The 26,465-nt window shown below is 34.5% G+C and overlaps 1 protein-coding gene across 4 annotated transcripts in view; it reads left to right on the top strand.

Annotated features, from left to right (window-relative positions):
* The window catches only part of LOC129002151 (uncharacterized), a 106,384-nt gene that overhangs the window by 55,637 nt on the left and 24,282 nt on the right, over positions 1-26,465 (top strand). For 3 of the 4 annotated variants that reach the window (XM_054429751.1, XM_054429749.1, XM_054429750.1), the window contains exons 27-55: positions 356-434; positions 1,673-1,732; positions 2,132-2,241; positions 3,030-3,233; positions 3,705-3,783; positions 4,069-4,104; positions 5,329-5,450; positions 5,885-6,094; positions 7,318-7,399; positions 7,813-7,842; positions 8,290-8,325; positions 9,062-9,171; positions 9,991-10,203; positions 10,973-11,054; positions 11,881-11,958; positions 12,270-12,533; positions 13,767-13,918; positions 14,946-15,158; positions 16,558-16,633; positions 17,509-17,553; positions 17,865-17,942; positions 19,122-19,222; positions 19,853-20,071; positions 20,480-20,555; positions 21,557-21,714; positions 23,536-23,703; positions 24,092-24,170; positions 24,601-24,675; positions 25,469-25,549. In XM_054429751.1, the coding sequence (XP_054285726.1) occupies positions 356-434; positions 1,673-1,732; positions 2,132-2,241; positions 3,030-3,233; positions 3,705-3,783; positions 4,069-4,104; positions 5,329-5,450; positions 5,885-6,094; positions 7,318-7,399; positions 7,813-7,842; positions 8,290-8,325; positions 9,062-9,171; positions 9,991-10,203; positions 10,973-11,054; positions 11,881-11,958; positions 12,270-12,533; positions 13,767-13,918; positions 14,946-15,158; positions 16,558-16,633; positions 17,509-17,553; positions 17,865-17,942; positions 19,122-19,222; positions 19,853-20,071; positions 20,480-20,555; positions 21,557-21,714; positions 23,536-23,703; positions 24,092-24,170; positions 24,601-24,675; positions 25,469-25,549 (3,316 nt within the window). The remainder of the gene's footprint in view (positions 1-355; positions 435-1,672; positions 1,733-2,131; positions 2,242-3,029; positions 3,234-3,704; positions 3,784-4,068; positions 4,105-5,328; positions 5,451-5,884; positions 6,095-7,317; positions 7,400-7,812; positions 7,843-8,289; positions 8,326-9,061; positions 9,172-9,990; positions 10,204-10,972; positions 11,055-11,880; positions 11,959-12,269; positions 12,534-13,766; positions 13,919-14,945; positions 15,159-16,557; positions 16,634-17,508; positions 17,554-17,864; positions 17,943-19,121; positions 19,223-19,852; positions 20,072-20,479; positions 20,556-21,556; positions 21,715-23,535; positions 23,704-24,091; positions 24,171-24,600; positions 24,676-25,468; positions 25,550-26,465) is intronic. The other variant, XM_054429752.1, reaches the window with a different exon arrangement.

The following is a 26,465-nucleotide window of genomic DNA, read 5'->3' as shown; positions in this document are numbered from 1 at the left end:
ATTTATCTTCATATGGTGACCGTCAGGGGTAATATGTGTACAAATAAATATTCAAACACAACACAACACATTGACAGTTGACTACTGACCAGTTAATGACGTCACCACCCTAGCAAAGTTTGAATCAAGTCTCAAGTTTCTGTAAAAATAAAAATAACATCCCTGTGGTTCCTAATGGGCAGATGTGTGAATCTGTAACTATTGTAGTTGTATCTGCAGTTATAGATTGCCCAATAGGCATTGAAACCGTTTTTATTATTATTCAACAATCTGGGGGCTTACATCTACCTTGAAGTATTTTAAACAAATTAATTTTTCAAGTTTATAGTGACAATATTTGTATGATTCTGTCTAGGTATCCAAAAGCAGCTGCCGTGTTACAGGAAGATCGACTCAAATCAAAGCTTAGTAGCATTCGCAAATATGTCAGAAGGGTAAGATTTGATATATTGCCATTGGATGTATTGCTAGTCGATGGTCACATTGGTTTGAGTAGAGAAGAGTTGGATATGGTTGAAAAAAACCCTTTGAGACTTAGTTTGGTATTGACTGCTTCATCGTAAAGGAGCTCTACCTAGTGATGGGTCAATTCCAGAAATTTTCTATCCCGATTCCAATTCTTTTAAATCGATTCTAAATTCTGATTCCACCGATTCCATTATGTTAAAAATAGATTATACATCTTCTGCGATCACGCTAAAATATTAAATATCCCTCCTGGTCATGTAGACATTATCATTTGTCTTCAACAATCAGGGCAAATTTCTGGTCATTGCCGGTGGCGCAGACATCATTAATGTCTCCTGTGGTCCAGAAGATGTCAATAAAGTCTTCCTTGTCCGGGGCAAAATCATGAAATTCTCCACCGTTGTGTAGACATTATCGTCGTCTTCTGCGATTGTGGCAAAACTCTGATAATCTGTTGCGCCCGTGTAGGCATCATCATCGTCTCCCGCGGTCACGGAAACATCATCGTTGTCTTGCACGATCAAGGCAATATCAGTATTTTTCCGACTTCCGTTCCGCGACTTCCGCTTACGTGTCAATCGGTATCAGAATTGACTTTGAGCGGTCTATTCTCGATTCCTATTACAATGCCTAGAATCGGTGGAATCAAGAACCGCTTTTGGAATCAATCCATCCCAGTTATCTTTAAAATTAACTTTGCGGTTCAATTTTTCATCCAGTATGTAAGAATTGAAACCATTCATTTACTGATCTTTGTGTATATATGTAGTGTCTGGGCTCTACCATTTTTGTCTCCAATCCTTTTAACCAAAGATTTACAATAAAATTTTATTAAAACTATTTTCTTTTTTATGAAAACAGTACTTTAAAAAAATTATTAAATAGGCAATTGATAATTTACTACTGAAACAAATGCTATATTGCTTTAACAAGTATTTATCCTTTTGTCATTTAATCCTTAGGCTAACTATTTTATTCTTGTATAGTTATACCTAAAAGAACATTTTGTTAACTGGTTAAAGAAGTATTCACATTGTGTTGATAAGCTACAAAAACCACCCATTTGACTTTGCATCTTAAAGAAAAAATATGTAATATTGGAGATAGTATAACAAATTTCTTACCACCTTTTCAACTAAAACTGTTATAATTTGTAACGCTTTTGTAATAATTAACAAAAAGTAATTTTTTCTTATGTTTGCAGGAAATAAACGTAGGAGCCGAGGATGATGACGTTGATGAAATTCAAAACAGTGCAAATCAGGTAAATATGCTACATGGTAATTTTCTGGTTTTACCAGTAGTTTACTTCCATTTATGACATGCTACCACTACAGTCGGGACCATGTAAGTTTGCAGTTGGTGGCAGCCAATCTCAAGACAAGGCTAGTGCGACGTTGCCACATCGCCTGATGACAACAGTTATCAAAATATACTAAGCAATATTTTCAAATCAGCTGGTATTATTAGATTTGGCAACACCGCACAGTTCTCATTGGTTCATTCAAAACTATATGGTAAATAGGCTCCTCCCTCAACTGCAAACTTACGTGGTCCCGACTGTAGGTAGGTAGTCATACTGCCACAGCCATATTTGGAGTAGTTGGACTACCTAGTCCAAATTTGGCTTTGACAGTAAATGAAATTTTCAATTTTGTTCCAGAAGAGTTCTACCAGTGTAAAGTCTGAGATAATTCCTGGAAAGACCAAAGATGTATACCACGATGGCAAGGGTTATTATTATTACGAGACCTTTACTGAAGACCAAATAAGGTAATTTTGTTATTTTTTTACATTGTAGTGATGTGGTGAAGCCAAATATTATATTCAACAAATATCAGAAAATGATTTGTGTTTTAGATTTGATTGGCTAAATTTTAGAATTGAATCTCAACTCCCATATTTTGGGTAAATCCACGCTATTTGCATTTATTCTAGGAAGGAATTGTGGTGGAACCAGAATAGGGATGTTCAAGTCTTCAAACAAGGAGTATTTTTGTAGATCTGTATTTCTGTTTTTAGGTGTTCTGTTTTTTTTTTTTTTGGATAGTCACTAAAGGTGAACAAGTCAGACCAAAATTTCCATTACTTTGGGACTACCGGGTTTCTACCAGTCACTAAAGTCACTGATTTTACTAGGGGATTATGGAAGTCACTGAAAAGTAATGAATTTTCATTTTAAGATCCCCAAAGTCACAGTCAAAATTGGGCTAACTAAAATAAAACCTGTCTTTGTTTGCACCTTGCTGTAGGCAATGATTAAATTCATAATGTAGAATCAGAGAGTGAACATATTTTGTGTGGCAGCCAGCACAAAATTGTTATGGCACAAAATATTGCATGCTTGACTATCTCATGTTCAAGTCACTGAAAAGTATTGTCTTATCGATACAAAAGATTTTGCGTTTAAACGTCATCCTAAAAGTCACTGAAATTTGGTTATGATCAAATGGTATACACCCTGGAATAGCCCTACTATAATTTAGTCAAATTTTCTATTTACCACATCTTTGTCGGACAAACTTTAACGATAGATTATTATTCTGAATTTACTCCAACAGATACCTGATGTGCTGTGAGCCCCACTGTCTGGCCCAGGCCAAGACGGGTCTAGTTGCGGGGGCTCCTATAGTGGGGGCCTCGTTGCATTGTCATCCCCCCGACCTCCGCCGCAGACAATGTCTCCTGCTTGTGCACAACTTCAGACAAAAAGCGAACCTTAAAAATCTCAAACCTGAGATTATCTACGCGGGTGAAACTGCCAAGTAGGTTAACAAAAATATTTGGTATGATTTATGATTAATGTAATTTCTTTATGGAAGTCAGTTTTTAAATCTAAGTAGCCTTTAATTTTTGCAAAATTGTAAGCTTGCATGATTTAAGGCTTAATTGGCGTATAAGTTATTATTTTCATGAACAATGTTATAGTCTTAACAATTTCAATTGAACAAATAAATTCTTTTAAAAATTGTTGCGCAAAAAAGTTTGTACGGTACTTGTTTGTTACTACTATGCTTTTTAACTTCTGAATCAGAAACATTTTTGTTCAAAATGTATGTAAAAGCATTTTATTATATACATCTTATTTTTTAGCAAAGTTTCTAAGAATGATTGTATATTATCCTTATTTACAAACTTTGCTTTCTGAAAAAGTACTTTTCTACACTGCTCTTGCAGGTTCTAGCTAAAACCATACATGAAAATAAGATTAATTTTTTATTTTACTTATTTTTCAGAGAACCGATAGTAGCAGCTCAAATACCCAAAATTTACCTTTATTCAGTGATCAAAAGTGTGCGTTTCCCTGAAATAAAGGTGAGTTTCTCAGGACGGTTTGATGTTTACTAAGTAAAAAATTCAAAGATAAATTCAGAAAACCCATTTTTCCCAGACAAATTGCTGTCATAAATTCAAAGTAGAGATGCTATAGACAAACAGGCTTGCAAAATACAAGCATAAAGTTATAAATTAGTTTTGTTTTAAGGAATTTAAAACTATATGGCTTAACATATGATCAAAATAATAATTATTTATTATTTACATTGCTGATCAATCCTCGGTTAATTTCATACTTTGTAAAGTTTTTTTTTAATTTTTCAGGATCAAGACACACAAACTGCTCAGGATAGCAATGAGGTAAGCCATCATACTAGGGTGTAAATAGTATAGTGTATACGGGTGATGTGTCCAAACCATTAAAACTTTAGAAAAGTTTAACTGAGAAGATTAGACTCCCGTTAAATATATACTCTAATTTTCTCAGATAAACTTGCTGAACTCTTCCTTAAAAAAAAATACGGAAATTGCATTTTGATAATAGCTATTTGTGTTACCAGTGTGCGATGTGGCACTTTGCTGCACATGAAAGAAATGTTGACGAACAAGCCTTAGACGTATGTGGAAAGTTTCTCGAGTGCAGCAAAGGCACTTTGCACTATCGTTACGCATTATTTTTCCTACAGTTACTATAAACAGGGTGTCCACATTCTGGAAAGTCAGGGATAGTCATGGAAAGTCATGGAAAAAAAATTTGGTCATTGAAAGTCAGGGAAATAGGCAAGAAGTCATGGAAAGTCATGGAAATTTCCAATTATGGATGGATTTGAGGGGACCATTCAATGCTCTAGTCAGCTGTAACCCGGACTGTTGTAGCATTTTTCAGGATTTTTCACAAATGTTCGACAATTCAATTTATTACAGTTGTATTATTTTATGAGTTTTCGGTTTGTTTTAGTTCATTGTTGTACCTATTGTACTCCATTGTTATCTGTTATTACATATTCCAGTATTTTCTGCAAAATAACATGTCCAGGCAGTTATATTTGTGTGTGTATGTTATATTATAATTTGCGTGTAAAGTTCGTGAGTCATGGAAATCAATGGTAAATGGTCATGGATAGTCATGGAAAGTCATGGAAATTAATGAAAAATTTTTTGTGGACACCCTGATAAAGCATATAAATAAATAATTAGTCTTTCAAACACATTTTAGTTTAAGTTAAATCCGAACAAAATGGGAAACGCTTCACCAGCTGATTTTAGTCATAGTATCCTTAAGTGTTGCCAACGTATTTTCAAGTGTACATGTATTAGGTGTCTAATAAAAGCACTCTGTTTAGTGTTGTTCGGTATGAATTATGAAGTGCAAAAAAAATGAGTGCACCAAAAGAAAATGAGTGTGGCAAAAGTAAGTAAATGCAGCAATTAGCTACTTTGCATGCTGTAATCAGTGCAACGAAGCCCACTTTGTCAGGTAACTGTTGGAAAAAGTTATTGGTGCACATTGTATTATTTTGTACTTCTAAAGTAGTGTTCGATAACGTGTGGTTCTTTATAGTGACGATCACTGATCTTTTGCAGGATGATGAGTTGTGGTCATTCGCCGAGCCGTGTGAGAGACTACCAAGTGAACATGGCTGGCTGTACTTTGACGGCAAAGGCTATCTGTACTACTCACACGACACTGACAGCACAGGTCACAGGTACATTCTATCAATATGTTTTGATGTATCGATCATTTTAAAGCAGGGTTTCCTTAGCTGCTGAATTTGGGTACCAAATACATCTGCATTTTACGTTTTCCAGGTTTCCAAATTAGGTATTATTAATAGAAATCATGAGCAATACAACAGTCACTTGAAATTCATCTCCCATATGTATTTGTTCCCATATGCTGCTAGATATGGGGTTTCTTTAAAAATTCCATTATACAACTTTACTGGGTAGATAATTTATAGAGGTAATATTTCTTCCTAAAATGTATCAAAAGTTGTTTGTTTGTATCAAATGTTGTTTGGAAGTTATATGATATTTATAAATTTAAAGTGCACCAAAATACGTTTGACATGTCGTGATTATTTTCATTTGTGTAAAATGTACTCTGGTGGTGAAGGTTTTATGGTGATTGTTGTTGTAGGAGACAGCTGAAGTGCTGTGAGGAGGACTGTGACTCGACGGCTACACTTGATGACAAGCAGTGGCTGTCCCGAGCCCCGGGGAGCGTGTTACACAACCATCTGCCTGACCGTCGCCGTCGCTCCATGCTCATGCTTCTCCACAGAGTAGCGGTGAGAGCTCAGACGGAGCAATCCAGTGTGAGAGACATCTTCAACAGCGAGGCTCACAGGTCAGTCGCGTTAGGGTCTCCGGTAAAATCGGTTAGCTTTGGAATGTGCTTTGCAGGATCATGACGTGCTGCGTGGTGCACAAGACTCCTTCACAGTACCTTCTTAAGGGGCTCTCTTTCCGAGAGGAGGTCTCTCAGCGCAGTGCTATGGAAGTCCCTAGCTTCACTTTTCAAGAGTGAGGCTTGGGTTTGGAAGGAGAAGCTTCTTGTACTTCGGGCCAAAGTTGGAAAACGACCTCCTCTCTGGCCTAAAAAATATGGCTTGTCATCCTTTAGAGTGAACATAAAAGGATTGTACGCTGATAGTTGATTTGTTTCTGTTTTGTTATTGTGCTGTTTATTTGTCTGTTGGTTTAGTTATTGTTATTGATGAAGGTTTTCAATTATCAATTATTATTTAAGATGGGGACACCACTAGGTGCGTATTTTAACCCAAATATGAGTGAAGTATGAGTGTAGGATGAGTGGCACGATCTTGTAGTCTTGTTATTGACTAAGGCCGACATATTCCTTAGATACAGCTGTTAATTAATAGCCCAAACAGCTAACGGCAACTAAGGGACCTACAGTTTATAGTGGAATCCAAACCACATTCTTAATGAATTGGTCTAATTATCAGGATAGTACTGCGGATAGTCGTAGTACTCACTGGTGTGGACGTTAATCCACACCAGGGAGTATCGCATCCACAGTGCATCTCTATAAATATTCAAAATTTGTGACCTCCTAGTAGCTGGATTACATATTATTTATTTAAAGTATATTTATTTTAAGAATGTCAAACTAACAATCTGTTTGAATGTATTCTGCCATCGTTAACATCTTCACGAATACATCAGTGTCCCCTACTTTTGGAGTGAGAATTTGAACATCTTCTGCAGTAGTAGGGACTACATGTGCTGCGATCAGGTGAAATCGTAATCTTTTGTCTGTAATCTTAGCCGGATGCTTTTGGCAATCGTTCAGCTCTAAAATCTCTAAACCTCTCGTAAAACTGGCCCGAGCTAGGCCTTAAAATTTTTGTCCGACTGAATTAGTCCCTCTTAATGTCCGAAGCAAGGTTAATAGGGGGATTTACTATATGTACTTCAGTTTTTGTTTAATGAAGACGCTAAATACTTTTATTATTAATTTAGATAAGTTAATACTGTCTTAAAAGAATTTTCCAAACTTTTCATCAACTTGTTAATTTTATTACATTGAATTCCATATTTTGTTTTTAGAGATCCAAGAAGTGCAGAACTAATTCCAAGAAATAAACTTAACGAGACTCTCCAGGTTTTGACTGTCAGAAAATATTTCAAGGTATGATTACTTTTATTTCAATCGTCACAGTTTTTAATTTACATACAAATTTATAAGCCACAAAATATGTTATTAATGTTTGTGTATTTGCTAAAACGTTTTTTGTAAAATAGTCTGATAAGATTTCAAAGATCTATGAAATCTTATAGTTAGAAATTTATTTTTAGTTTTAACACTATGTCAAGATTCTAAATTAACATTTTACTATACACTATATTCCATGTACTTGAGATAAAAATATGTATACCGTTTTGGCTTAAAATAATTTTTATAAAGTTTATAAATTTTCCCTGTTGTAAGTTACTATTTTCAAAAATCATTAAATTTACTACTTCAATCTTATATATGCGTGTTGATCTGGAATGTGACTGAATTTATCATATAGTTACTGAAATGTTTCCAATCTTTTTCAGGACTTGGAAGAGGAAGAACTTGATCAGAAGGTAAAAATCTTTGATTTAATACGAACACACTCTTTGTGAAGGCTCAACAAGCAAAGCTAGAGCTCAACACAATCTATTAAATAATTCTTCATCAATTTGTAAGGGAGGCAACCTTTTTATGCTGAGGAATAGACACAGTGCAATATATATTTTTTTTCATTCATGCCTTTGTAGTGAAAAAAAAATAAAATACACAATTTTATCAGTTGGGGTTTTCAATAGGTGTTGTTTTACAAACTTTTTTACTAAACTAATAATTTAGATATTTATTGAGTGTCTTGAATATTTTGATATATTAATACCAGTAATTTTTAGTCAAACATTATATCTAGATGCTGAAGATAATACTAAAAAGGACAGATTTAAAAATTAGATATTGATATCTAATATTAACAATTTTTATCAAATTTTATCAAAACTAACAAAATGTTACTTATTATGTTTTAGGAAGAGACTAGCGAGAAAAAATTCATGTTTGATGGGGTAAGTGTAATAAAGTTTAATATCATCATTGAGTATACAAGTATAAGAGTTGTCACATAATGTGAGTTGTTACCGATTTTGGCGACGTAGTTCGAGCCGCTGAAGCTTGGGTCGGTAGTCTGTCAGTAGTGCAGTGCGCCTCTGAAGAACATTTAATCATTTAGTATTAAAAGTTTATCATAAAACAACAAAACTGGAAACAAACAAATTTCTTTAACAAAAAATGACATTTTACAACCTACAATGAAAGCAATAATAAAAAAACAACCAATCTGCCTTACCATCAAGCCCAAGAGGAGTAGTTAGGGCGGCTGACACTTCTCTGCAACAGCCCTGGGTTCAGGTAACGATAACCTCCATTGAGTGGCTACTCTAGTAAGTACTCAATGTTATTCATGTTACGACCTTTTCAAAATTTTATAGGCCCAGATACTTGGACAATGCGTTGTTTTATGATACACACCCAAAGCCTTATTAAAATTTAAGATAAGTTGTGTCAATTATTTGTGGTGGTTATTTTGTAATAGGAGAACTAAATCTATACCTGAGGAACCTGAAATTCTGGAAACTATTTTAGTTATTGCTATTAATGATTGGAGGTACAGTGTTAGCAAAACAGGAGTTTCGATGGAGACCAGGTCAAGTCCCTTCAAACGCACGCACCCCCACAGGTCTCCATCGGCACTCCCGTTTTGATAACACTATAGTTGCTGTGTATGTTGCTTTGGTGTTGAAGGTCTCGGAGTGTATATGTGAAGAACTAACCTCAGCCAGTTCAAACCAACAGATCTACCATGACAACAAAGGTTATTACTTCATCAAACTGAGCACACCTTTAGACAGGCGGTAAGCTATTCTTAGTGTCAGTTGAATTTTATTTTCTTTCAATGAAATAAAAGTTTTTGTACTGTATAATATTTTAACTAGGAGTGAGTAAGTAGTGAATTTATGAGTCAAGTTTGCAAAAATATTTAAAAACTTTGAGATTTTTTGAGCTGAGAATTTGGTATAGAAAGTGACATGTATGGTTAGTTTAAAATAAAAAAATATTGAGCTTCCCAAAACAATAAATTGGGTTATATGTGCCATATATAAACAAATTGCAAATAAAGCTGACAGTTTACGTTAGTTTCGTATAGGTACAAATAATTTGGTAAACTTAGACTACACATTACTTTACACTTACAGATACTTGGCCACACATATTCAATGTAATTTTCATCTCTGTTCTCAAACATCTATTACCTTAAATACGCTGCCACGCGAACACCAAAAGGTTTTTGGCCTCGCCAACAGCCGCTCGCCATTCTTCTCAGTCCTGCATGACCTTCTCCACCTGATCTTTCCATCACAGTCTTGGGCGCCCCAATGGTTGTCTGCCTCGTGGAAGATTTTCTGTTACCTTTCTCAGTGCGGAGTTCAGCTCTCTTCTATTTTAATGGCCAGCCCACCTCAAGCTTCCATTTTGATTGAAGCTAATATGTCTGGATCTTGATACAAAGCTCTTAGTTCGATGTTGGTCCTCATTCTGCATATTTCTTGATCACAAGTTGTCCAAAAATTGTTTAAAGAATTTTGTTGTCAAAGATTGTATAAATTAAATAATTTGTTACAATTAGACGAAATTAGATTACATGCAATTTATTTGATTGATATTGCCTGCAGGTATGTGAGGTGCTTGATGCCTCTGTGTACAGCCCGAGGCTTCATACTGCCCAACGATCCTGACAAACTGCACATACCTCAGGTGTGGGCCGAACATAACCACAAGTCCGACCTGTGCTTCAGAAACAAGCTCCTGTTCATCAGCAACCTTCGGAAACGAACACTCGCTGAGAATACATCGATCGAAGTCATTTACGAAGAGGAAAGTGAAAAGTAAGACAGCTAGTATCATCGGGATTGTGTTGGATAAAATTGGTTTGAATACCTGCTTATTCTTATCTGGTTGTTGATGCCACAACTAGTTTTGTTTTGTAATCCTTAGATGTTGAAGGATGTCTTAAACGCTGCATGAAGCAATATGTAAAAGGCTTCATGATGCGATTATGGCATCCATCAACCCCTGAAGATGACTCCATAAAAAAATAACAATGGAATATAATGAAACAACATACATAATAATACTCGTAATGTATTAATACTTAGATTTTTTTATTAGACTACCCATTTAAACAACTCTTGCTTACATCGTGTCTGCTTGCAGTCTGCTCACATTGTGCAATCTGGCTTGGCTCATTAGTTTTATTCCTTGACTTGAGAAGAAATACGATAGTGAATTGAAAGTAATCAATTATTGTAAGCTGTAACTAAACCTGTAAATCTAAACCTGACTGTAAATCAAACCAAATTTATACAGAGTAAAAAACTATACCAATCCGATGGCGGTAATTAGTCCAGAACTGTACCGCACTGACTTTTTCAGTGCATTGCAGACCCTTGTTTCTATGTTCTTGTGTCCTAAATTGAAACAAAACCAAGAAAGCTAGTTTTCAAATTGGGTTGGATTAGCTTTAAAGAAATTGTTAAAAATAGAACAAACTTTAATCTAGTTAATGTGCAAAAGTCAGCTCAATTCCACAGGCAAGGTTAGGGGTAGACTACTCAGTAATATCAACTTGAACTTTATTGTTTGTTTTTTTTTCAGAGAGCCTGTTGGTGCAGATCAAGTTGACGATATCTTTATAAAAACATTTATGCATAAACTGAGAAAATCCAAAATTGTTGGGGTATGTATTGGCTTTGTTAACGGTTATATGAGTTTTTATGTGTATAATGGTTTCAGTAGTGAACTTTCAAAACTTTTTAGGCATAAAAGTTGTAACTGGAAGTGAATTTGACATAAATTTTCAAGCTCAAGTTCAGCTTCATATCAAGGATTAATATGGAATCTAAAATTTTGTTGTGATCGCTCACATAAAACAACACATAAATCATCACAAGTTTGATATCACAATAACTCTACACATTGACCTACTATACATTCAAACTGGAGGATATGTGCTGTAAGCTTCAAAATGTACAGTGTCATCTACATCTAGGAATTGAACTGAAGGATAGGAAAGGTTTAGTAACCTAGATTATTATTGAACAACAGTTCAGGAGGCATACACACTACAAGGCTGAGAAGTAGTTGTTTGTGATACAAGCATGATAGTTCCCTTACAAGACTTGCCGAGCGCAGGACTTCATGGGATTACCATAAACACCTTCCAACAGAAACATACAATACACCAGCCACTAGTAAATTACAACTCACACATACAATCACAACACTGTTCACTATTTTAACACAACATTTTAACAGAATTATCTACTATTTTTGAAGTTTTATAATACTTTCGTACGTGAAGTTTATTGTGTAGCTTCTTTTAGTGTCTACTGAAGAAATTCATGTTATGCCTTTTTGAAAAAGTGTTCCAAAAGAGTAATTAACCATACCCCAACTGACTGTACCAGTTCCTCCCTGTAAACAGCGACTTTTTGGCGTACAAAGTGTGGAAAATCCGGTATAGTGTGAATAAAATCTTATTACCATGTTATAATATGTTTCAGGGTGACTTACAATTATTTCCTTTTGAAGATTTCCCTGATGATTGCCCTCAGCAAAGAGCAACAAGTATTCCAGAACAAGTAAGTTAAAAAAATAAAATAAAACAATTTATTTATGTATCTGCCACAAACCACTAACCATAACTCAAGCGGAGACGAAACTGGGCAAAATACCTAGATTTACTAACACACGATTTAGGTTATCTTAAACTGCCATGTCTACTGGATATTGTATACAAGCATACTTCAAAAATTCAAATTTGTTCTCTGAAGTGGTTTTCTGCTAGAGTCTAAAAATTACCTTAATTCTTTTCATATGAAACAGAAAAGACGGAAGAACGTTTTTTTGAGTTTGGATATGAAACCTTTGTAATAAAACATATTAATTTTAGATTCCTGGGCCATCTACACCAGTTGGAAATGATCACAGAGAAGCTATCAACAAAAAAACACCTTGTCAGAACAAGGTTGTTGAGATATTCAAAAAAACGCCTCGTCAGAACCGTTTTGTGGTTCAGAAGAAGATTTTTGTCAATGTGAAAAAAGAAGATAATGATAGCGATGAATACACAGAAGAAGAGTATTTGGAAGAGGAGAAGCTGGAAGAGATAATAACTTTGCAGCCTAGCGAACAGCTGGTCCGGGCTTGCATGGAGGTGGGTCGGGTTCAATCACAACTACTTTCCTTTCAACCTTTAACTTCCATAGCATTAAAGGATTCCATAACATGTTAAAGGATTTTTTTTGGGTGATCAGCCAACATTCAACGGTGGCCCACAATCGGATTGTTACAACTTCAAAGATATATTTTATTCCGCAAGACATATTAATAGAAATATGTTTTACTTTGATGTTACTAAAGTAGCGTTTAGTAAAGTTAGTAAGGTCTTGGTTTTCCAGTCTAAGCCGGCTGTGGGGGATAATTGGAAAGGTTGTATGCCACAGAAAAATATTAAAACCCATTACAAACATGTTTAAAATCCTTAAATTAATTGTATTTGTTGCCAAACCTATTTAAGACTTGTTGTTGTTTTCCATGAAAACCATAATCACTATTTTAATTTAAAAACACAAAAACGGGAAACACTGTAACAGTAAAATAAATAAGGTACTTAATTGCCACTCAGCTATAGATTTTGGTTTGCGCCACAACAAAGACTCTTAACAATTGTTATTTTATCAATCCCGATGAGAGTGTTGTTATCGATATTTCATTGTATCAGATTGTGGCGGGTATGCGGAAGCAATCAAAAATTACAGTTCTTGTTCAGATGCCTAAAGCCTGACGTGTTTTTTTTAGTACAGACAGGTAAAAAGTTTTTTGATGTACTTATTAAGCCACATGTACCAGTTATGTCCTGTCAGACCACACTGAAATGGCATGCAATTTCATGATACTAGCTTGTTTGCATGACACTCAAATTTGGACGGTAAAGACTCACTGTTACTATATGTCTTCTATATGATTTCTAACTAGAATACATTGAACTAGTTTATTTTGTTTTGAGTTATGTAACAGTGTTAACCACTTAGATATTTCATTTAAAAAAAAAAAAAAATATGTTTTATTAATAAATATGTGAGAAAAACATGGATGAGTGGTGGAAGAGGTTTGTGATACGCTAATCTACTGTAAATTTCATCCAGATTTTCTTCTTGATTTGGTCTCAGCCTCTGTTTGCTAACGTAAAGCAGTGATTTAACTCTTAGAGGCATTGTCATCATCAGCACTTAGGCATTAGCCCATTTAGATTCAGATTTTCATTAGGTTTGTGTTAGTGTTAAAATTGTAATATTAATATATAAGTAATGGGATAAGTGATATAAAACTTTGTCTTGTAATGAGACCTAATCACAAATTGTGAACTTCAAACAAACGACATTTCCAGACGGAGAGTGAAGATGATAATCGTAAAGCACCAATGAAGAATCAAGGAGCATTGCACCCTGCAGAGATGCTATACTCTCGTACTAACAGTATATGGTACTACAATGGAGAGGGGTATTACTACCAGGTCAATAATACGAAGGAAAATAACATGTAAGAAACTATACCAATGAATTTTATATCAAATTATCGTTACATTTGAAGTCAGGAAGGTTTATAATTTCACATATCCTTAAGATTTGAGTTCTTTAGTGCTGCTGAGCCTAGCCACTGGATTCAGCTGACCAGAAAACTTAGAAAACCATAAATGTTTAAATTAAAATGACCGTCAAAAAGTCAGTGAAGTACCATACATGAATATTGAACCGAACTTGGAAATTTGAATTATAGCCTCTGTGTGGTTGAGCTTTCATTCTTGAAAGGCATTTCGTTGGTTCTAGTTTAATGTCGTTGTGTAGCAATTAACCATCCGTTTATTTATCTGTCCATTTCCAGCCAAGTTCTTTGAGTTCTTTATGCAACTTAATTTAAATTTCTGGTTTGCCTAAACAATTTTGGAATTCAAACTATGTCCAGCCCCAATTAGTTAAGATTAACAACACTCTGGTGCTGTGTAGCCTTTTTATGAGCCACAGCTGCTTAGTTAATACTATACATTTTCCACTTATATCCATCCAAAGTCTTAAAGCAACATTCCCAATATTTGTTGACTAATGCCTTTAATGCTTCTTTGTGTAAGTTTTTGAATCATGAGATTGAATCATAGCATTTTACTTTCGACCACTTTTATCGTATCACAGAGAAGTAAGGTATAGATAAAACACGCTTATGGGATTACTGTACGCTTTCAGCTATGTTGTGTTGGAAATATAATTATGACGAACAGGAAGAGCCTGAACTACAAGCACTGTGCAGAAAATCCTATCATACAGAGTTCTCCTCCACTGTGAGCATTGTAGTACATGAGGGACTTTACCCTAGACACCAACACTACTTCTAGCCACCACTTAAGTGTACCATTGTACGTTTCTTCTGTACTTTACTTCTCTATGCTCATATGTAGTTTAATATTGTTTTATATTTATATTGTGTTTCATATATTTCTCTGCTTTATATTTTTGAAAGATGTTAAGTCAACAAATTAAGATTAAGATAAACGTAACATTCTCGATTGTCACAGGTATGTGAAATGCACCGAGCCGAAATGTATGGCACGAGGGTTGATACAGTTGGATAAAGACGATGCTCCGATCATTCCCTCTGCGACTATGCACAACCACGAGCCCGACTACGCTAAACGTGATCTACTGGTGTTCATTCAGAGGTGTAAAGAGCGAGCGGCCAGGGAACTGCACTTGACTGTTAGACATATATTGGAATCTGAGCTAGAAAGGTAATTTACCCTTGTAGTCTAAGCATAAGAGTAATTTGATTCTGATTCTGAAAGAGCGTGACACTAAAGAGACAAAAAAAAACATAACATGAATGCTTTACATCATAGATTAATTGTCGTCCACACCATTTCCAAAAAAGACAAGTTTGGAAAACTGTTAAAATATATGTTTAAAGTGATTTTAAAAAAACTAATAAATTGTAGGGATGGTCAAGTCTCGAAATTTCGGGAAATTTTCGGGAAATTTTCAATCTCGTTACACGAGACGAGATTACTTTTTGGCCGAGATTTTTATCGAGACGAGAATAAAAAAAAATAAATAAATAAAAAAATAAAAACGCCTGCAGAAAGTCAATGCAATACCCGCAATACAGGAGCGTGTTGTAGTTGCGTTTCCTTTTCGAAGGCGTTCTTATTTAATTAATTCTTTTAATGTAAATAATACTTTAATTCTTTTAATGTAAATATTACTTTAATTATTTTAATAATATTACTTTAATAACATTTAAGAAGTTTTGTTAAGTGTAAGCAGTGTGAGGAATGTTTTATTACTATAAAAAAAGTCAAAACAAGTAACTATTTTATAAAAATTAATATTGCTTTTATTTTATGATTTATTTTATTTTAGGATAAGTTGAACTCTATCCTAACTGATATCACCATGTTTCCTAATCGTAGGCATTTTTAATAAGTTAGGCGTGATTAATAAAAAAATGTTATGCTGATGTTATTTAATGAAAGATTGTAAATATTCTTGCCTATTATCATTATTTTAGTATTTAAACAGTCATCTAACAATGTTACAAAATCAGGTAAAAATTTCGAACGTGCATTTCCCGTTGTGTATGAGAAGAGAAATCTCGTCTCGATCTCGTCTCAAAATTTTATGAGAAATAAAAAATCTCGTCTCGTCTCGTCTCGAACTAAAAATCCAATCTCGTCCATCCCTAATAAATTGTAAATGGTGAATTGTTGTTTAACTATTTCAATAATAGAACAAATTTCAGAACATTTTAGACTAATTTTAGAATCTCTTTGTAAATAGCTTGCCACGCTTGTTTATATACACATAGGCAATAGACAATAGACAATAATCTTGAATGACATGTTCGTTGAGAACAGTACATGCGTAAGAGGAATTATACATATTTATTTAAAGTAACTTTAACAGTGGAAATAATTCAATTTTTGTGTTACTTTTACAGGTATATAAATCCATCTTTATGTTCTTCACAATATAATCTAATAATAAGTATTGGAACAGAACTTTTATTTTTTTCAATCAATTTTTGTGCTATATAAGAGTTTTTGAAATCTTTATCCTATTTATTCATTAGCATAATGGATTTACAGACTCCATACTATAGTTATTAATGTTTTGCGGTGGTATTTTTTTCAGAGACGATAAAGTGGATATCAAGTATGCCGATAAGAAGAGGATTGAAGCTCAAATAAAGAGATATAGAATTGCATTTGTAAGATCCAGTGTTATTTGTTTTATAATTATTGTTAAGATTAAAATAGTTCTTGATCCATTCCTTGAACCAGAAACTTATAGTCTTTTTTCATATTATACTGTATAGCTACATCAATGTAGGCCTACTATTATTATTATTACTATTTTTTATTACTTTGTTACAAACCACTCTTTCAAATCATTGCAGATAATTAAAATTCCAATCCAGCCAAATGTACGCCAAAAAATTCTATATTATGATAATATACTTTTAAAAAGGATGGTCATTTGTTTTAAATGTTAAGTAGTATTATACTTTAATACTTTACTTTACTTAAATACTTTTCAATGAAATGGCGACCATACAAAGTAGGTATTTTAAGCCAAGTGTGAATGGAGATGAGTGGTGCGATCTTGTAGTCTTGTTAGTGACTAAGGCCGACCTATTCCTTAGACACAGCTGTTAATTAATAGCCCATACAGCCAATGGCAACTAAGGGACCTACAGTTTATAGTGGAATCCGAAACACATTTTTGCCTGTGGTATATACAAATTGGTCTAATTATCAGGATAGTACTGCCGATAGTCGTAATACTCGCCCATGCAGACATTAATCCACACCAGGATTAACGCGTCCACAGTGCATGCCTATAAATATCCACAATTCGTGACCTCCTAGTAGCTGGATTACAGGACAACGCCAACTAAATTCTTAGTAGCCATTCTGTCCCTCAACAAAATGGTAAAGATTTTCTTGTCCTCAGCATTTAATTTCTTTTGCTTATCGTGCAGTTTTTAATAAACCCTGTGCTTGTGTAGATTTGTTACATGTTTTAATTTAGTTTATAAATATTAAGCTGCTAGGATTGTATAACAAATTCTTGTTTTTTCAGATTTCTGAAACACCAATGATGGAAGAGGAAAGCCAAAGCATTGCTGTAAGTTGTTATTTAATTATTTAAAAAGAAGTAGAGAGTTAATTGTTCAGTTAGTTAAATGTATTTATTTTTCATGTTTATAGTTACTTTAGTTTTAGTAAGTGGTTATGGAAGGTGCTAACGTAAGAGTTATAAAATAGTAAAAGCGTCTTCATTCACTAATTTGTATTAAATCTTAAATTAATTCAAACAAACCACAAAGTCAAATTGACTGTTAATGTTGGATAGTGTTTCATATGAAAACGTTTACATTATGTAAAATACTCAAGTTCCTACTTTAACTACTTCACCATCAAAGTTTTAATTTTTAGGAGGATTGCACTTCATTCAAAGATATGACTGCCAGAGATGATTCAATCTCTGATCCTGTCAAGGAAATCGAGCTTCATGTAAGTATACAATTTTCTTTACGTTTAATTACTAAAACAAGAGGTTTGATTTTTGAGCTGAGCCTATTCTAGATGAGGTTTGAGTGGTTGAGCACTGTCATAAATATCAGCCAAACTGAGCAGAGAGCACAGATTTGCAATATCTGAAAAGATTTAGAAAATTTTTAACGTGTGTATGTTTGTCAGTGCCAGTGGAATTTTATTTCTATTTTTTGTAAGGGAATGGTAGAATGTAGAACCCTGGTTTAGTTACTATCTAATGTCAACTTGTTAGAAAGCATCATTAATTCATAGCCCAATGATAAATGGCATCTGGGTCTGGTAACAATCTTGCTTGGAATTGAACCAGCGACCTTCAGATTTGAAGGCAAGCAATAAAGTAGAACCCTCATATCCAACCATGACGGGACCGGACCATGGTCGGAACAGCCAAAAGGTCGGATGTTGGGAGGAGCATAACGTGAAGTTTCGGCGACACTGGTAATCATCTCCCACAACCACGGCAACAACCGTGAGCATATCTTGTAGTCTCCGCAAAACCGATAATCATCTCACACGACCGTGGCCACACCCGTATGTCTTGTGGCTTCGATGACACCAGTAATCATCCGCGGGCATTAGAGCAACACCCATGATGTACCATTCGGTACTGAATGTGCTCTGCTTTATCACCTCAGAGAAGACATTAGTTTGCTTAGATGGTCGGACACTAGGTCGGATATCCCAAGGAGTTAGTTATGCTGAATTTGGATATGAGGGGTTCTATTGATTCTGTAACCAATCGGCAATATTCACAGTGTTGCTGATGCGAGGGATACAGTAGAACCTATTGATCAGTGCCCCTATTGATTGAGTTATTTGGTGTGTAGCCTTCAAACTTTTAAGATTAAGATTTAAATTACGTTGATTGTTAAGATTGCAATTTACATTGGTCTTGTTAATTTTAAATTTCATCTGTTAATGTTCTAACAAATTTAATCATCCAATATATTGTTCAAATTAGGCCTACCCAAATCATTTTGCAATTGACATTAAGGGGTAGTAAAAGTCTTAGAATTAACCTAGATATCCAATAGAAAACCCAAGTTACAATAGAGTAACAATTTGCTCTCTACGATTCACATTGGATTCATAAATCCTTTAATTTTTCAATATGACCTTATCTTGTGCTTGTTGCAGGTGGGTTCAGTACCTGAGAAGGTCCCTTCCCTGGTTGGAGACTCCCTATGGCATGCTGATGGTTACTACTACTCACCGCTTACAACAAACGTGACTCCTGAGTAAGTTGACAATAATTGTGATTTTGCCCAAGTGTTAGTTTAGATTTTTGACAAACAATTGTGAAATTTTGATGGCCGTTATTTACTGTGTTAGTGACTCTGGAAAACTGTAGACTAGGGTCTGCTGGTCAGACATTTTTACTTTGGGGTTGTCCAGAATCGGTTGATTGGTAAAATTTATTTTTTTAATTGAATTTTAATACAGTACTGCAATTGGTTTAGACAAAATTGCAATATCTACTCCCATATTGCAGTGAAATTTTGAAGATATTCTACGGTCAATACAAAATTAAAAACATCCTCTGCAGTCACTTGAAAATCATTAACGTCTTCTGCAGTCATGGCAAAATCGTGAACATCTTCGAGCCTTTTCCAAGACCTTGGCAAAAGTGTGATCGTGATTTGCAATCGCGGTGAAATTGTGAATTTTCCATTGTGCATCTTTGTAGACCCTTTTTGCAATCAGGAAAATAAAGGTTTGGCTTGGCTCAGTCAGACACAAGCTTGGCCTTAAAATTATATCCTGTCCTTACCGACCCTTGGGGCCAACTGTTACCCAGTCTTGACCCAAAAATGTCAGGGACCTACTGTAGACAGACCTGAAGTGTAACTTGATTTGTGGTTTGACAGGGAAGTGAAGTGTGTAGAGAAGGTGTGTAAGGCACGAGCTGTAGTGACTCTGGGAGACAGAGGTCAACCACTCAGTATCAGACTGTCTGAAGGAACATTACACAATCATGGGCCAGACGTGGAGCGCAAGGATCAGCTGATATTTATCGACCGATGCAAACGTCGAGCAGCCACCACATTGCAGTCAGTAGAAGAGATCTACTATGACGAAGCAGCCAAGTGAGTGATCCTTAAACTCATGACATCCATTTTTTTTTCTTGTTACTCATTAATTGAATTTTGTGTTAGTATGCCTACACATAACCAAAATTAATCATTAATTCAGTACACATCTTGAGGGGACATAATTGATAAAGACGCATTATCTAGGGCTACTTAGTGGCTAATTTACTTTCATTAGTTAAGAGGCTTTTTGTAAAATACACAATGCAATAATAACTAAAACTATATACTAAAGTTGGACTTTTTTCCTATTTGAAATTAGATAGCGACCAAAGGAATACCTCAAAAGCCAGTGATAGCAGTTTTTTAAAGGAATAGGAATGGCTAAAAGCTGTAATAAGGTATGGGTATTTGTTAAGGGTATTTTCAATAAATGGAAATCAACAGATGTTTTGTGGTTTGTAGGGCCCCAGAGGTTGCTGCTCAGCTGAGCGGGGTGAGAGTGAAGAGAGCCATGGCTGTTGCGAAGAAGGAAAAGTTGGTAAGTTCACACTCAACTAGTCAAGAAGGGTAAAAAAGGAAAAGCAGATGTTCTGGGAATAATTGCTACAAAATATTAAGCTGGTTTTTGGTGATTTGTTGGTGAGATATTGTTGGTCTTAACTGGTGGAAAATGTGGGTAGACCTACTGCAAAATAGTACATTTCATCACACTAGGGCCTAAAGTGACTCTTTTTGACCCGAGGTCAAGTTTTACCTCGGCGAGGGTTAAAAAGTCACCTTTTGCCCGTGTGGTGAACTTTATTTTTTGTCATTTTTCAACATTAATTAACAAACAAGCTTGTTTTCAATTCTGCTAATGCGAATAAGCAGCTGTTTAGTAATTGATTAAATCATTTTGTCCATTACGATTTTGTCATTATACCACTGATATGTCGAGCAATCGACAACAATAGGCCAGAACCTTATCTAATAAACTAATCGATAAATAATTTTTATCGATACTATTGCCACAATCGAAATTTACAACTGTTTACAACAGCTGATTGAAATAGAGACTAAAAATGTTACTTTAGCTTTAGACCCACAACGCATGCATTAAAAACGGCTGTTTTTGCTGCAGTATGACAAAAAGGATAATTTTTGTGTTTTTTTGTAATAAAATATGGTAGCCTAATGAAATAAGACCAAGAATGAAGAATGTATACAAACCAATTGCTATTGTTACTATTAGCCAAATGTCTTGTGTGAATTAGCTGCTTCTATAATATACAGCTATTCAAATTTTCCATGTGCAATTTCTTTCTTTATTATATTTATGATTTATCCAGGTCAACTGTTCCATACAAATCATACAATAATTTATAAATATGCTTCACTACCATAAATTACTTATAAGCTAAATTATAAAGGAGTGAAGTAATCATATGTGTAGGTATTGGACAGAAAAAACATACAAAACTGGTTGGGACTTGTTTGCAGGACAAGTTATGTGTCACGCAATTCAGATGAATTAAAAAGTATTTTAATTTTTTTTTTTAGAAAAAAGGCATTAAATTGGAGAGTAAGGACCATGGAATGTCGGAGCTTGGAGAGATGGCGAAGTTATCTCAAACATCGACGACATCAACACCCAACGTAGAGTCGCAAGAACCGCATTCTGATGGCGGAGTTAGTGAACATGATACACAAGATGATCTGTGAGTTAATTGGCTCAGTAATATTAGACTTTTAGTTCTTAATTGGTATTTATTGTTTTACTTACTCTTACTCCCAGGGCCATGCATATCTAAGAAGATATTTGGCCGCACCAACAAAGCCTCTCCATCTTGCTCTATCCTCTGCATCCTCCTCAGTTGCTCCTAGTTGCTCCATGTCTTTCTTTACTTGGCTCCACCATTTTTGTTTTGGCCTTCCTCTCGGTCGTCTTCCTTCGGGATTTCTTAGTAAAACTAATTTTAACTTATTTTGCTCCTCTCTTCGTAAAACATGTCCAGCCCATCTAACTCTTCTACACTTAAATTCACACACCACATCTGGATCTCTGTAGAGTTCTCTCAGTTCTCTGTTGTGTCTCTTCCTCCATTCACCACCTTCATAAATTGGTCCATAAATTTTTCTTAAAATCTTATTTTCGAATGTGATTAACTTCTTTTCTTCTTTTTTATTTGGTTTCCATGTTTCAGCTCCGTATAATAATACTGGGCTGATTATTGTCTTATAAATTCTAACTTTGGTGTTTTTAGACAGTAACTTAGAGGACATCAGTCTGTTGCAAGCGTAGAAACATCTGTTTGCCAGATTTAGTCTATTTTGAATTTCTATTTCTTCTTTGTTTTCCCTGGATAAGATAACCCCTAAGTACTTAAAATGTTCTACTTTTTCAAATGTATGGTCATCTACCTGCAGTGGGCCTTGGGCTATACCTTGATTTCTTGAAAATTGCATATATTTGGTTTTCCCATCATTTACTTTTAATCCTAATTGTCCTGTTTTGTCCATAAATATTTTTGTTAGTTGGCGTAGGTCCTCTAAAGTTTCTGCAAAAATGACGACATCGTCTGCAAACGCTAATATGTTAATTCTGGAGCCAATTGAAATTCCCTTATCTATTGTTGTCACTTCTTGTAGAGCTTCTTCTATTGCTAAGTTGAAGAGGATATTTATTGTTTTAACATTTTTAATTTAATTGGTATTATTTTAACCCTTTAAGGGGACATTTTGTAATTACCGGTGCAACTTTGCTACGGTAATTTTCCCCCTAACCATTCCTCGATTTGTCCTATGATGTTGGGCATAAGTGTGCTAATCATGATTAAACACATTGTTTCAATGTCAAAAATATAATTTAAAAATACCTAGGGTGAGAGCAATTAGAATTGTAGGTTCATATTTACATATCAATGGTTCATAACCTTCCAATGGTTCTCTGAAGGTTCATAACCTTCCATAGGTTCTTTCCATAGCAAGGAATCTTTCATTGTATTTTTTTTTTTTTTTTACAATATATCGATCTCACTCACTTCAATCGGGAACAGCTGTGAAATTCATCAGCAGCTAAAGGATAACGGGCTATTTCCATTCCTAGTTCGAAATAGTTCACTGATTCGATGCCACAACCTCTTGGGATGTTTTTGACGAGAAGGTCTCGTAAAACCATAGCAGTATCTTTTTACTTGAATAAACCTCTCTGAAGGGTTAAATATTATATTACTGATACTGAAGAGAAGTTGTATGAGAAACGTTGATAATGGTTAAAAATCTCTGACGTTAAACAAACCGTTATTTTAGTCTACATGTAGGTTACTTAAAACTTATCAAACGCAAGTGTTATTTTTTGTTCTTTTAGAGGTTGGTAGCCTCTTTGCTTTATTTTATATAACAGAGATTTTTGGTGAGAGGGGTCCAGTAATAGGTCTTAAATTGTACCGAGTAAAATTTTTTTCACTGGCCAGTAGAACACTGTTATGTTGTTGTTATTGTGTTTTTTCAAACTTCCTAACGTTCCATTTTTTCTCTAGCTATGCCCCAGATACAAGCTATTCCAGTGAAGACAATTCTAAAAAGAAGAAAGCTGTAAAAGAAAGGCAACAGCGGTTTAAAAAGAAGATACCAGATAATAAAATTAAACTTGGACCGCAGAAGAAAGAACTAATATTACAAAAGATTAAAGAAGCTACGATAAATAGGTAAGTGCATTGCACACTTTAGGACAAAGATATCTTTAATTGAAATTCAAAAGTTTCAATTTTCAATAAAAGCCCAGTGGTCGCCAGTCTGCAGGAACTGCGTCTAAAACCACTCGACTTCATTGGTCTTCTATAGATGTGTCCTCATCTTAGTCTTTGGCTTTTAATCAAAGCTATGATTGCTGGGCCCTTATAGATGTCTCTCAATTCTTTTGTACTTATCCTCAATGTAAATTTATGAATTGAGTCATTTAATTAATTTTCAATGTTTTTGACATCAGCATGTTTATTTTATGCAAGTTCCCTTGCAACAGGGCTTTGATAAGTTTTATTGCAGTTTTAAGTAGTCACTCTGTTGGTAACCAATGTGTTTGTTTGTTTTTTCCAGTGAACCAAAATCATCACCGAAGCTGGGACCCAAGTTTGTTAAACAACTTGTTGAACCTGTTGATGAAGAAGAGTCTTACGTAAGTGTTCATTCATCTTTAGTTAGTTAATGTTTTTGTATTCAGTCATATAAAATTAATTATGATCCATTTTATTTTTTAATACGACTTAAAAATTTGTTAGAACAATGTAAAGGAGCAAAGAGCTTTTATGTTTACGTTATTTAATTTCATGAGTGGAAGATAAAAACAGTTTTATGCTGAAAACAAAAATAAAACACAAAATGGTACTGGTAATAGTGTTAACTAAAATGATGTTATGATTCTCAAAATACAAAGGAGGCAAAGTTAACATTGACATCAACTTGTTTATTTATCACAAGTAACCATTGTTGAGAGATTGAATTTTATTTTGTTCCCCAAAAATGTTGTGAAAATGTTAAATGAGGCAACATTAAATTTACCTTAAAGAGGGAATGGTGTGTAACACAAGATATTTTGGTGCTTCCAGGTAGAAGAAGAGACGCTAGACGACACATATTCTGACTATGTGACGCTTGAAGAGGAGCTGGAATACAATGACATGGTAATTACATGTAAAACTTTCAATAACCAATTATATACTTGCCTTCAGCGTATTCTGAGAAAAATCTGTCAAAGAATGTTTTAACTTCCCTTTGTAGTGCTTCCTGATCATCTAGTTTTTTCTGATTCTATTTGAACTCGTCCATCTACCACTGTGATATTTTTGGGGTTCTGTGAGTACCCCATAGGTCAGGCTAAGCCAACAAAATGATTTTTGGATGAAGCTTGGTCATCTCATATTAGAGTGTCTTGATTATCAAGCCAAACAGAGAACGAACTTCTTTTCTTGAGGGTCTTATGGCGTTTAGCAGGGAGTGTCGGCAAAGATAGTACAATTGACAATTTGTTGCAAGTTGAGCCAAGCTTTTGCTATCACAAATACAGAAAGCGTCTGCAAAGATTTCACAATCAAAAATTTCACGCTCTCACTGCTACGGAGGAGAACAATTATGTTTCTGTGACTGCAGGAGACGATGATAATGTCTACACAACCGTAGGAGATTTTTAGAATTTTGCCACGATCAGGGCTTCTCCTTTCTTTAATAACAATTCTTATTACTTTAGATATAAGTTTTTAGAACTCTTTCTGTAAGCCTGATAGTCGGATTTCTATTGTACTTTCTAAAGCTACCGAATTTTTGGAATGACCCAATTTTGGCCTGAGACTCCAAGGTCAATCTTTTTGACCTCACCCGAACTTAAAAAGCCTAGCCTGCAAACCCCCTTCGGGTTCCACCATGCAATGTACATTTATAAGAATAAAGATTATTTGACCTTACACTTTTTTGTCACAGGAGGAAAACATTGCCGAAGAAGAGGAAACAGGAGAAGAGAACATTGCCGATTCAACTCAGAGCCAAGACACCAACAAGATTGTAGGTCTTATGTGATCTTCTTAAAGTACTTTTATTCACATTAGGTTTGCTTAAGGGGATTCGCCACTGAAAAGGGTGAATTTTTTTATTTAATGAGGAAGGTCGTGAAACTATTTTTTTTCTAGTAGGGTATTGTTTAACAAAACATGGAAAAATTTTGGTTTACTTCTAAATATAAATTATAGGCGGTAAAAAAATAAAATAGAGGTTTTTTCGATCAATTTGTAAGGGGTTTTAAAAATCGATATTCTGAAGAGAGTTCTTTATGGATTTTGATAAATTTGGTGTTTTTTTAAAAACAGTTATCTAAACTTAAAATTTAGGTAGATTCATAATAATATCTCAGATACTTTTTTTGCTGTGACACATTAAATATAATTTTTCTTCAGAAAAAAGAATTAGTTTGAAAAAAACGTTATTGTTCAGTACCTAATTAACTTAGATACCTAATTCTACCAAAATATTTTCCTAATACTGTCTAGAATAAGTAGTAAAAAATTCAACAATGTACCTGTAGTGGCTCTAAAGATATATCAAATTTTGTATTGAAAAACGTGAAATTTCAATGTTGCGGATAACCGCATTTGAATAAGAAGGTGTCCTATGATCTTGTAGCTATCGTAAAGAGCAAAACCCCTTGGTTATAACATATAATAACATTCATACATGGATTATATCATACTTTTTGGATGTAATAGGGTCCAATGTACAAAGATATGTAAAAAAAAATTTTTAAAATTTTTCATGATTTTTACCTATTTTCAGTGGCGAATCCCCTTAAGTTTATGATCAGTTTGATAATGAAAACTCATGTCATTAGAGAGTGATCAGTGTTAAGTATTAAAAGTTTGCTTCTCTTCATCATGTGATCTTCTTTGAAATTCACCTAATGCCCTGTATCATCTTCAGTAATCTA

Source organism: Macrosteles quadrilineatus, unplaced genomic scaffold, assembly GCF_028750875.1.
Source record: "Macrosteles quadrilineatus isolate MER2022 unplaced genomic scaffold, UCM_ALF_1.0 Scaffold_9__3_contigs__length_116548681, whole genome shotgun sequence".
NCBI lineage: Eukaryota > Metazoa > Arthropoda > Insecta > Hemiptera > Cicadellidae > Macrosteles > Macrosteles quadrilineatus.
This window is presented reverse-complemented; position numbering and strand designations above follow the sequence as displayed.